Below are 12,212 nucleotides of genomic sequence, written 5' to 3'. Positions count from 1 at the left end.
TAGATATGGTCTGGAAATATGTTCTTAAAATGTATTTGGCAAGCAATGCCTAAGCTATGTTAGCTCCAGATAAAAGGATGTGGTTCCACCTGTCTGAATGTGTCCCCGATATAAATTAAACAAATTTACATGCAAGATTAAAAAAAAAGCTCATCAGAAGAGCAAATGAAGACAGACAATTGTTTAAAAATTTCAATGGGGGATGGAAACTGCACCACCAGGAAGCCTTCCTGTCTCTTGAAGGGTCTGTGGACTTTGGTAAGATATAAGGAGAGAGAAAAAGACATTTTGGCATCCATCACTTGATGGACTGAAGGGGTCAGAGCTCTTGAAATCACAGAATGCTGGATCCTTCTACCAAGGGTACTGAAGTCTCTGGGAGTTGAGTATAGGTGATAAACATGCTTCGGCAAAGACTAACTTGCTGAAATCAAGTTTTAGTCTTAGAATTGTATTTTTACTTATGTTTCCTTTAACACTTTCAATCTTTATTCCTTATACTTGATATCACTTAAACCTATCGCCTTTTTTTTGTTCGGTTACTTTTACTATAAAGCAATTCAGTGCTTCAATTAAAATAGTGTTTGTTAATGTAGTTAAGGTAATGAGCTGTGGGGCACTGTCTTTTTAAGGGAGCAGCAAACAATTTCTGTAAGCCTTCAGCAAAGGGCTGCACACTACAGGGCAGATGGTTATGGGGAAAATGCGGGACTGGTGGGAGTTGGGGTCATCCTGAAAAAAGTAACTGGAAAAAGTGGAAGCCAGAGTGTGACCTGCATGCTTGTATTCTGGATATTGGGGTCAGGGCTGTGAGCCACAGCAGCATAACATGTAAGGCACACAGCGTTGGCGGGGCAGGTGGCAACAAGCTGGTTAACTCCAAAATGTCATAATGTATACTATCCTGAGACAAGCTTTTAGACAGGAAAGTTGAAGTCTTGTGAGGGTGGCATCAGTTCTATGGCTCCCACTAAAGCAGGGTGTCTACCTCTTGAATGAATATCTTCTTGTAAATGTTCCTTGAAAAATGAATGGGAAATGAATGGTATGGTGTAGCTGAACTGGATTATATCAAAGACCCATTTGTCCGTAGTTATCATCCATAAAATATGGGAAAACTGAGTTAGGCAGCCACCAAACTGGATGTCTGGGTTACAATGAGATAGCATCTGAACTGATTTGCAACTCTTGGAAATCCCATCAAAAGAATCTTCTTGCTGGAGGTTGTGGTTGAAAGGAAGATGAGGGAGAAAGAGGAAAGGGGAGCGTTATGGTAGTCTGTCTGCACCCTTTGTTGCATCATAGCCCCTCTGGTGGCAGACGACTTGTGGTAATTGTGTCAGTTTATATGGCTATGCTACATCCTCTTCAGTGACAGTGTGTATGAACCTAGGGAGCATACGGTTGCTTGAGTCCTTTAATGAGTGTAAAGACTCACTTTTTTCATTAAATAAGTTATTTTCCATCAAAGGGCATACCTTCTACAGTTGATTGAACCTCCCTAGGGATCCTGCAGAATGCAGCCAGGATTCACAATGCATCCCAAAAGCCATCAGCTGTATGGATTGTGCTGAATGAAAATTGTAAAGATGTTCTGGCCAGACTATTCTCATCAATAAGGGCCTGAAATTCCAAAATTTTCAAAGAGTTGACAAAATCATCTCTCATTAGCAAGACCTGGTAATTAGCTATTCAGAATGCAGGGCTGGAAGACACAAATACTCTCCTTCCGAAGAAGGTATGTACACATTTGGCCTCTTCATCTGAAGGAATGGACCTGGGAGTGGTTGCCTAATCCTGTCAGTGGCTGTCTGAACCAAAACGATTTCAAGGCAAGATGAGTAAATATAAACTTTGCTCCCTTGGCTGGAACAAAGCTCCTCTTGTCTGCCCTCTTGGGGCTCAGTGCACATGTCTCTGGAGTATGTCACTTCATCTTGGCAGGCTTCAAGATGGCCTTGTTAACAGAGTGTGACTCTACTAGGTCCCATACTCTAACATCCAGGAGTTTGTGGGGTGTCTCCTCAATTTCCTTCAGAGGAATCCAGAGCTCATCTGCAACTCTCCTCAATAAATCTTGAAACTGTTTATGGTCAACTGGCAGAGACGACGAGGCAAGCACCTCATCAGGAGATGAAGATACTCCTGTTGGAACTGGCAGTACCACTGGAACTGGCTCTACCTTTTCCTCAACTTTCTGAGAGCGCTCTGGCTGATCTCTTGGGTGGGAAGGGCAGAGAATGGATGGATGGCTCTTGATGAGCACGTACCAATTCCGGATAATGGAAAATATTATCCACAGTCCCCAGTACGGCCAATGAGAGGGATCCAACATAGGTTGAGAAGGGCCCCAAGGCATAAAGCAGCAGTTCTCAAACTATGGGTCGGGACCCTGAATGGGGTCAGTAGGGCTGGCTTAGACTTGCTGAGCCCAGTGCTGAAGCCCGAATCCAACTGCCCAGGGCCAAAGCCAAAACATGAGGGCTTCATCCCTGGGTGGAAGGACTCAGGTTGCAGGCCTCCTGCCCGGGGTTGAAACGCTTGAGCTTCAGCTTTGGCCCCCCTGCCTGGAGCTGTGGGGTTTGGGGGACCACCAAGGGCAGTGGGACTTGGGTGGGCTCAGGCTTCCATCCCCCCGCCTGGGGGCATGAAATAATTTTTGTTGTAAGAAGGGGGTTGCAGTGCAATTAAGTTTGAGAACCCCTGGCATAGAGGATACCAACAGTCCTGGGGTGAGGGAAGGGAACCCCATATTATGAGGCTGTGGCAGAGCCCAGGATATTCTAACTTCTCTGTCTGGGCTTATAGCTGTTGGTGGGGTGATGTCAGTCCCATCTCCATGTCAGAGATTCCTCTGAAGAGGAAAATGAAAGTTCCACTTCCATTTGTGGTGCCCTTGGTACAGTCTATGTAGTACTAATGTAACTAGTAGTTAGAATGAGGAATCAGTTTCTCTTGTAGCGTTTGCAGACTGCTAGTGTTAAAATTATCCTTGTAAAGACCAGGTCCATTAGAAGGGGGGATTCTGGGTTCAGAATGACAAAAAATATCCTCAGGAGTGGTATATTTGTCTGTTCTTTGGTCACTGGCGTTTCCTTATGCGCTCATGTCAGTACCAACAGTCCATGAAGTTCTCATGTATCCTTTGATGGTAGGGGTGGTTGTACCGGTCTTGGCTTGTTACACTCCGTTCTTGGTATTGACAGTCCTTCCTCTGTCAATGGTGCCGATGCAAAGGCTCTCTGACTCCTCAAAACCTGTGGGTTGGTACTGTGTCCTTTATAGGCTCTTGAACCTCAGAACAGAGCATGAAGAGTCACTCAGCTGAGAAGGATATCAGGGAAGTACCCCTTTTCATTTACGTGGCTCTGGAAGCGGATTTTTCTTTAGGCTTTTTAAGAGGGCTTTCTAGCCTCATGGTGAGTTGGGGAAGAGGTCTTCTTAGCTCTAACTTTGCTCACCCACGTGTCAGACGTGACAGTGCTAGATGGAACATTCCTTAACACCTCTGCATGATGAGAAGAGGGGGTCTGCCCACTTTGGATCAGACTGAGGCCTCATAAAAATATACTCCTTGTGGAGCATCCTAAGTTTGAATTCCCATGCTTGCCAGGTTCTGCTTGGAAAAGACTGGCAGATACTGTACCCAGTAAAAATATGAGCTTCTCCAAGGCAGTACAGGCACCTTTGATGGTTGTTGCTGACCAAGAACTGTCTCCTGCCACAGATGCATCACAAAGCCTGGGAACCTGGGCATAATGTGAGTCCCATCCAGGCTGGGGCAGCCCATGAGTAGAAGAAGTCCCTAAAAACCAACAAAACTAACCAGAACTAATATCTAGGTAATAAAATTTCTTGTGAAATGTTTACAGGTTCGAAGTTATAGGATCAGCTCTGTGGACAATGGAGGAGTCCCTCTCAGACCACACAGCAGTAGAATGGAACTGGAGGGGCACTCAGTCTATACCACTCCTTAAATCCTCAATTCAGACCATGAGAGGTTGCAACCATGGACAAACAGACATCATTAGCAGAAGTCTTCCAGTCTGAAGCACATGGAGCACATGCATACCCACAATGAAATACACTGAGGGATCAACACTCAAAGAAGCAGAGATTTGGGGGGGGGGGGAGGGGGAGGGAGGAGATGGGGCACAAACATTTAGCAGAAGAAGGGTGTAGATTTTACCCAATAAGATTGACCCAGGTCAATGAAGCACAAAATTTCTGAAAGTAAAGAAGGGCCTGAACAATTGGGTTTATCCTGGTGTAATGCAGCCTGCCAGGGGTCTGTAAATTTGGACTGATACTCCCAAGTAGCTTTACCTGCACCAGGAGCTCTAAAGTTGGCTTCCAGGCCATGAAGACAAGACAAGCATCACTTCTTGGAGACAGAGCTGAATCTTAAGAGCACTCCGTCCCCAGGGGTTCAGAGCCTTTGAGCAAGACAGGGAGAAAGAGAGTGGATGATATTCTGCCCTCTCCTGTAGGGCTCCTGTCTGGCTAGAAAACTTTGAAGCAGATCTCAGCAGCAGAAGACTCCTACACTCACTGGATTTTTCCCTTTTCTTCCCTATTAAGTTCAGAAGGTGGAACAGGAGGTTAGGAAGGACAGAACAACAGTTGAGAACTGAAGTATAAGGTATGCTTCCAGGTTAGGAGACAGAGCAAAGAGAACACTGACACATATCAGACTTGACTGATAAATATTTTGCCTCATTGCTTCTGGTAGGTGGTGCCACAATGTTTGTCAGTCGCTAACTGTTGGGCATGAGAGAAGGAAAACAGGGACAAATGTACTTTGACATATAAAATAGCATTCCACAGAACTGCTCCATAGTCCTCACAGAACTGATCCGTGAACTGGAACACTAGCCATTTGAGGGAAAGTTAACTTCTGGATTGATCTTATTATTCCTTTAAGGAAGCAATATGGGTTCCACAATCTTTGAGGGCTTTGTGTGGTGGATAGGTCAGTGTAATAGCTGATCAGTTCCGCATAATAAGTTTATTCTACTCACAGAGGCATCAAAACTTCAGCTAGCTTCTCCCTGCTACCCCCAAACAAGCCTTAATCTCTCAGATAAGGGGCATACTTTATTTTGAAAAAATACATTCTCTTTGCAAGCTGACAGAATGCAGCAGAAGAGATCCATAAATTGCAGGCAGAGGTGCATCATCAGCTTTTTATCAGTTTAGAATTTTAGTTATCACGGTTCTATCAGAATGTACATCAAAATGCAAAAACAAGATTCATTGCAATAGTCAACCCAGAAAACAGCATTTTCAGAGTACTGCCGAAACCCTTCCTAATACATGGAGAAATGAGGGAGTGTAAGTACAAAGAAAAGACAGCTGAACTTTTTGATCTAGTTTTTGTCACTGACAATGTCACTGTCCCAAGCACCACTACCTCTAAAAAGCCTTATCAAGCTTTTAATGTGAAAGGTAACGTGACCCCCTCAATTAGCAGTAAATCATAATTATTTTTATATGTATTAAACCTAACGTTCACTTTACCTGTCTGATTCCAAGCTATGTCCTGGAGACTGCTGAAGACAATTCCTCTTAAAACTGGACTCTCCAGCATCTCCAACCACAGAAAGAATAACTTTACGCATATTTCCATAAAAAAGCTCAATGTCATTTGTCCTTTGTGGTAGGTCATACACTAAAAAGATATTTTGAAGGATTAAAAGGAAAAAAATCTAAAAAGGATAACATACAACAATAACGCATTGTAACTGTGAATTGATAGGCTAGAAGTTTCAGAAAAGATATCCATAATAAACTAATAAATGGATTGTGTAACCTAATATAGTTTGCATTACTGAACCTAAAATAGACTCGTTTTTTGGAAAATAAGTCTTGGTTGGCTTCCAACTTGCAGACATGAGCTAACATGAACTGAGGACCTAATGAGAGCCTTACCATACAGTAAGTTTAGTGCTTCTGCATATTTGGATTGACAGGCTGTATTAAGAATATTTAAGTTTCTTCTACATTTTTATGCAAATGCTACAATGCTATGATTTTAGGCTCAACAGTCAATAAAATAGTTTTGGCAGGTAAAAGGTAAAATGATGTATGAAATAGAGGTTACTTACTCATAACTGGAGGTCTTCGAGATGTGAGGTCCTTATTAGTATTCCACTCGAGGCTACACCCGCTCACCATTAACCTGAGTCTGGAGATTTTTACTAAGCTGTGTCTGTTGGTACACGCTTGCACAACTATTCTCCTCATGCTCCAAACCAAGGGTATAAAGGGCAATGTATACCAGCGCTTCTCAGTTCCTTATTTTACTGCAAATCCAGATTATAATCTGAAGCAGAGGGTATGGAGGGAGGGTAGTGGAATACAGATAAAAGACCACACATCTTAAAGAACCTCCAGTTCCATTTAGTGATGGACCCTATGTGTATTCCACATGGAGATTAGCAAGCAGTTGTCAAACAGGAGGTGAGTACGAAGACACAGAAGTAATAGCTGACTGTAATACTGCTGTCTGCACAGGTATATATGTAGAAGACAGCTAGACCCAAGTGTAATGTCTCTTGAAGCATGCAAGGAGCTCTAGACAGCTGCTGTACATATCTCCAGTAGATCTTGCCAGTGCTCTGGTGGAGGGATGTGAACTAGTTAGTAGCAAAAGATATCACCAGAGATCCATTACAAAAAGTTTCTGCGCAGATATAGGTTGACCACATGACCTCGCTGCTATGGAAACAAACAGTTTAGGTGTCTTTCTAATCACCTTTGTTTTGTAAATAAAAGGCCAGTGCCCTTCAGATGCCCAGAGAATGAAGCCTCCTCTCTTCATCAGAAGTATAGTTTCAGAAGAAAAATTGTAAGTGGATGTGAAACTCTAAAGGTACCTTAAAGATGAGTTTCAGGTCAGGGCACAATGAAACCTTTTCTTTTTGGAAGGTGGTATGTGGGGGGGTCTGTCATGAGTGTTCCCAGCTCACTGGCTCTTCTGGCTGATACACAGGTACCTAGATATTAAGTTCAGAAGGGACCATTATGATCATCTAGTCTGACCTCCTGCACAATGCAGGCCACAGAATCTCATCCGCCCACTCTTGCAATAAACCTCTGAGGTTATGGTGAATAGGAAAGCAACTTTCATTGAAATACGGGGTACAGAAGGCTTGAAGGGAGGTCTGATGAGACAAAAGAACGAAGGTCCCACTGGGATGTGAGCTTCACCACCAAAAGGTGGGAAGGATTGAAGGCGGTCATTCAAAAATTTAGTTGTCGCAGGATGAGTAAAAAATACTGTGGTTGTCAGCAGGGGGAAGGAAAAGCACTGACTGCTGCCAAATTAACCCAAAAGGGAACTAAAAGAGACTCAGTGTCTTAACAGTAAGTATATATTCCAGAACAGCAAGGATCCCAGCAGATTCTGGAAATAACTGGTGTCACTGAGCCCAAGAGAAGAAATACTTCCATTTAGCTGAAGAACATCTTCTGGTAGACTCTCTCTTACTTTGATTGACAATGGATTGCACCGTTTTGGAACATTAACACTCTACATCTGATGCCCATCCAAATACTAGTTTCTGAGATGCAGTGATTCTGGGCTGAGATGTCTGAAGGTTTGCTTGCGTTGGGTGGTCTGGAAATGGGTGAATGCTTATGGGCGGACAAGCTGAGAAAAAAGTTACTAATTTTCCCTAAATGTTTTCTTTGAAATGTGTTGCACATGTCCATTCCACCTTTGGTGTGAGCATGAGGGCACACAGTCATTGGAAATTTTTCTCAGTGGTACATATTGGGCAGCTCGAGCACCCTTGTTGCCGCATGCATGGATATAAAGGGCCCAGCCCCCCAAGGCTCCTCAGTTCCTTCTTGCCAGACAACTCCAATGCAGAGGTGTAGGAGAGAGGACTGTGGAATGGACATGTGCAACACATCTCAAACAACAGTTATATGAACAAAGAGAGCACTTGTTAAGGCAAGCCAAGAAATTTCAACAACCATCACAGGTGATAAGAAGGAACTGAGTGAGTTTAGGGGCAGCGGAGCCCTTTATACTGGCTGTCATGGAGTCACCGGGCGATGCTCGGGAACTACTCAATACAAAGCCAGTCAGGACTGGGGGAGCCTCCTCTCTCAGAGCAGACTGTCTCCAGGGCAAGAAGCTTCCACAGCTTTGACCTTCCTGGGTCTGACCTCAGAGCATTCAGCATCCCCTGGCCCACCGTGCGCTTCCCAAAGCAAGTCCACACAGGCGGGGCTCTCAATTCCGCAGTCAGACGTGACTCTCAGCCAGCCAGTTAAACAAAAGGTTTATTAGATGACAGGAACACAGTCTAAAGCAGAGCTTTTGGGTACAGGTTGGGCCTCCCTCCATTTCCCCAGCCAGCGCCAAACTGAAACTCTCCCACCCATCCTCTGGCCTTTGTCTCTTTCCTGGGCCAGGAAGCCACCTGATCTCTTGGTTCTCCAACACTGTCAGTTGGCACCTTACAGGGGAGGGGCCCAGACCATCAGTTGCCAGGAGACAGGGTGTCGGCCATTCTCTGTACAGACACTGGCCCTCTAGGGCCTGCAACACACTCACACCCTTATCCCACCACAGAGATACTTAAGAAATGCATAAGGGAAACTGGGGCACTCACACAGTAATCAGAGAGAACATTAAGAACAGTCCCACTTTGTCACACTGGCACACAGGGATGTGCAGTAGCAGAAGGTGCTCAAGCCTCACCCCAACAGATATTACTAAGGGAAAAATTTCTGATGATTGTGCACGGGCACGCTCATATTATAACCAGAAAACACATGTGCAATCACTTCAAGAACTACAGTAAATACATGAACCAGAACTGTCTTGGCCAGTTGGGTGTAAGGATAACTCAAGCTCTGTCATAAATTTTCTGTAGGACCTGTGCTATTAATGGGATGGGAAGGAAGGCATACCTGAGGTGATCCTTCCACGTTAGCAGAAGGGCATTTGAGCCTTTGTCTAGAGCTCCTCTCAAGCAGTATAGAGGAAGTTGCCTGTTAAGCTGTGAGGCAAAAAGGTCCCAAGACTGGGTGAAGACCTCATCCAGGACTGAATTGTCAATCTCCCATTCATGATCTGTGGAAAAATGCCTACTGAGAATGTCTACTAAGCAGTTCTACACACCTGGTAAATATGCTGCTGAAAGGTTTATGTCATGGTGGATACTACAGGTCCAAAGGTTGACTGACTCCATACAAAGAGGAAGGAATCTTGTTCCCTCCTGCTTCTTAAAACTGAAGACAGTGGTCATTTTTTACAGCATTATTTGGATATGCCAGGATTGGATAAGTGGGAAGAAGCCATTGCAGGCCCAACAGACTGCTCACTTCTAGTAAATTGATATGTATTCTGGACTCCCGAGGCGGTCCAGATGCCTTGTGCAGAACAATCATCCATATGAGCTACTCAACCTAACAGGCAGACATCAGTAAAGATGCCTGCCTTGGGTGTCTTATGTGAGGAAAAGGATTATGTGAGGAAAAGGATCCCCACTCAAACAGTCTTCGGCTTTGTCCACCAGCTGAAAGAGTCCAGAACCTTGGATTGAACTATCAGTATGGCATGGATATTGCACTCCTCTGGTGAGTAGACAGACAGAAGCTAGGTTTTCAGACAACGGAAATGGAGCCTGGCAAACAGCATCACATGTGTGCATGAGGCTATGTGGCCTAGGAGAAACAGGCATGTTCTTACTGAAGTCTGGGGCCTGAGGGTGACCTGGTTTATGAAAGCCTGCATGGCATGGAATCTCTCCATAGATAATTCGCCTCTTGCTGTAGCTGAGTCCAAGTTCACTCCTATGAAGTTTATGGACCTTGTGGGGGCTCAAAGCAGACTTCTCAAGGTTAAACTCCTATAGAAGTAAAGAGGCAAATCAGAAACAGATTGCCAACTGGACTTCCTCATATGACCTGCTCATTAGAAGCCAGTCCTCAAGATATGGGAAGACTGTAAACCCATTTCTTTTCATCCAAGCTGCCATCACTGAAAAAAAACCAACACTTTTGTAAAGACTCTCTGTGCTGTAGCTAGCCCAAATGGAAGAACACTTGAAGGTACGCCTTGGCCACCAATTTGCCCTCATCAATTAAGAAATGGAAGCAGGGTCTATTTTCCCGAGGAAGCTTGTCTTTAAAACTTAAAAAAACTTAGTATAACTGGTGAAATCATATTGAGCTAGAAGAGTCACGTAATCTGAAATACTGAATTGGAGTGAGGTGAAGACGACCTTTCTTCTCAGGAGACCAAGCCATTTGGACCTTCGTCTGAGGAAACAGTTTTGGAGTGTTGCAGCCTTCACCGCTCAGTGGCCACTTGTACCACCAAGGAGTTAGGCAGTGGGTGCGAGAATAGAAACTCTCCCCCCTTGGATGGGGCAAAATAGCGCTTCTCAGCCTTCTTCAGGGTGGGAGCACAAGAAGTGGGAATGTGCCACAGTTTTTTTGCTAGATTCAAAAGGCTGAGGGCTGCAAAATGTCCAGCAATCTATGTTGGAGCTCCTGAACTTCAAACTGTATCTGCAGCTGAGGCACCACTCCATGTAAGAGTTTCTGACACAGTGCCTGAAATTGTCAGGTAAGAAGGGGTAACCACCTCATCCAGGGCAAGATGATGAAACCTCTCCCAAAGCAGTCAGAACCATCAGCTCCATTTCACCTTCATCCTCTGATGGGACCAGTCAGGGTTAGCAAGGAGATGGTAAATAAGGCTCATGTACCCATTCCAAATGCCTAGGGTAGGATCCCAAGGTCCCCAGTAGCGCCAGTATGAGGGATCAACTGGCATGGAAGACTGGAAACCAGAGAGCCGTCAGTCCATACCCTCTGTTTGGAGCACAAGGACAACAACGCATGTCTGTGCCAATGGACAGTGCTTACTAAAAATCTCCAAAAGGAGGGACAATGTGCACACGGGTATTCATGTAGGAAATAGGGATCATCACTCAAAGAAGAAAATGAACAGAAACTTCTCACAGGATATGTACTTTCTTACTATAAACAACACAGGTCAATGTATATTATTGGCTCTGCTGCATAGTAGCTAGAAAGGATGATTATTACTGTTTGTATAGCACCTACGCTTCAGATTAAGAATACTTGGATCAAGAGTGCCACACATTCTGTGGAGTATCAAATTTAATTTGGATTTCCAGCTCATCATGTAACTCACTGATGTCAATGGAAAGTTTATAAAACAATCAAGGGCAGAATGTGGCTTTTATGCTAACTGAATTGTGCTATTTGTTCTGCAGCTGGCATATTTAGCACCACTTAGCCAGAAAATATGGTCAGTCTTAGAAATAACACTTTCTACCCCCCTTCATCCTATTCTCCCTTTTATTTCTCTCACTCTTTCCTGACATCTCCCTCCTGCTGCATTTTTCTACCTGCAAAAATCTCAGTTCCAAACCCATCCCTCCCATACAGTAGGTGTCACTTCTTCACTCTTCCCCATTTTTATTTGCTGAAGTGATCACCACTTAACTAGTTAATGCTGATATTTAATTGGTGGTGTTAGGCTTGGCAGGTATTGATTTAATTTGTTCGTTGTTGGTAAATGTTAATTTTACCTGACACACAGAAACCAACTAAAACAATGGTTTTCAATGTTTTTTCATTTCACCCCTAAAAAATTTTTAATGGAGGTACAGACCCCTTTGGAAATCTTCAGCTTTGTTTGAAGACCCCTGGGGTCTGCAGACCACAGGTTGAAATCCACTGTTCTATGGTACCGACAATACTTTGTGGACCCCTTAGACAGTCTGCAGACCCCTAGGACTCCATGGACCACAAGTTGAAAACCACTGAATTTTAAAATATCTATTTATAGTAGTCAGGAAGCACAGCCTTCCCTTGCCACCTAATGCCTCTAAAGATCCAGTATGTAGTACGTACACATTTCATAAAGCAGTTGGGAATCTTTCGGAACAAGAAATGCCATTTAAATGGGACTACTAGATAGTGTCTCAAAAGTGCTAGTATTGCACCTTGGAGAAGTTACAGATTTAATAAGTCCATGTATGTAATAATTACTTACAGAAAACTATGTTAGAAGAGGTTTAGTAAAGCATCAAAAAGTTAGAAAAAGGTAGAACTAAGGATGTCCAGGCAACCTTAGTTTGCTCCCATTGTACATCCGCACAATGACACATTCTCTAATTACATGATCACACTATTTTTTCCACAGGACCTCTGCC

At 43.9% G+C, this 12,212-nt stretch overlaps 1 protein-coding gene across 1 annotated transcript in view; it reads right to left on the bottom strand.

Moving 5' to 3' along the window:
• CEP192 (centrosomal protein 192) overlaps window positions 1–12,212 on the bottom strand; it is a 215,417-nt gene that overhangs the window by 49,856 nt on the left and 153,349 nt on the right. The window contains exon 46 of the mRNA XM_075124731.1: window positions 5,521–5,671. Within this exon, the coding sequence (XP_074980832.1) occupies window positions 5,521–5,671 (151 nt within the window). The remainder of the gene's footprint in view (window positions 1–5,520; window positions 5,672–12,212) is intronic.

The sequence above is a fragment of the Caretta caretta genome, chromosome 2, assembly GCF_965140235.1.
Source record: "Caretta caretta isolate rCarCar2 chromosome 2, rCarCar1.hap1, whole genome shotgun sequence".
Lineage (NCBI taxonomy): Eukaryota > Metazoa > Chordata > Testudines > Cheloniidae > Caretta > Caretta caretta.
Note: the sequence above shows the minus strand (reverse complement) of the source record. Positions and strands in the feature narration are given on the sequence as shown.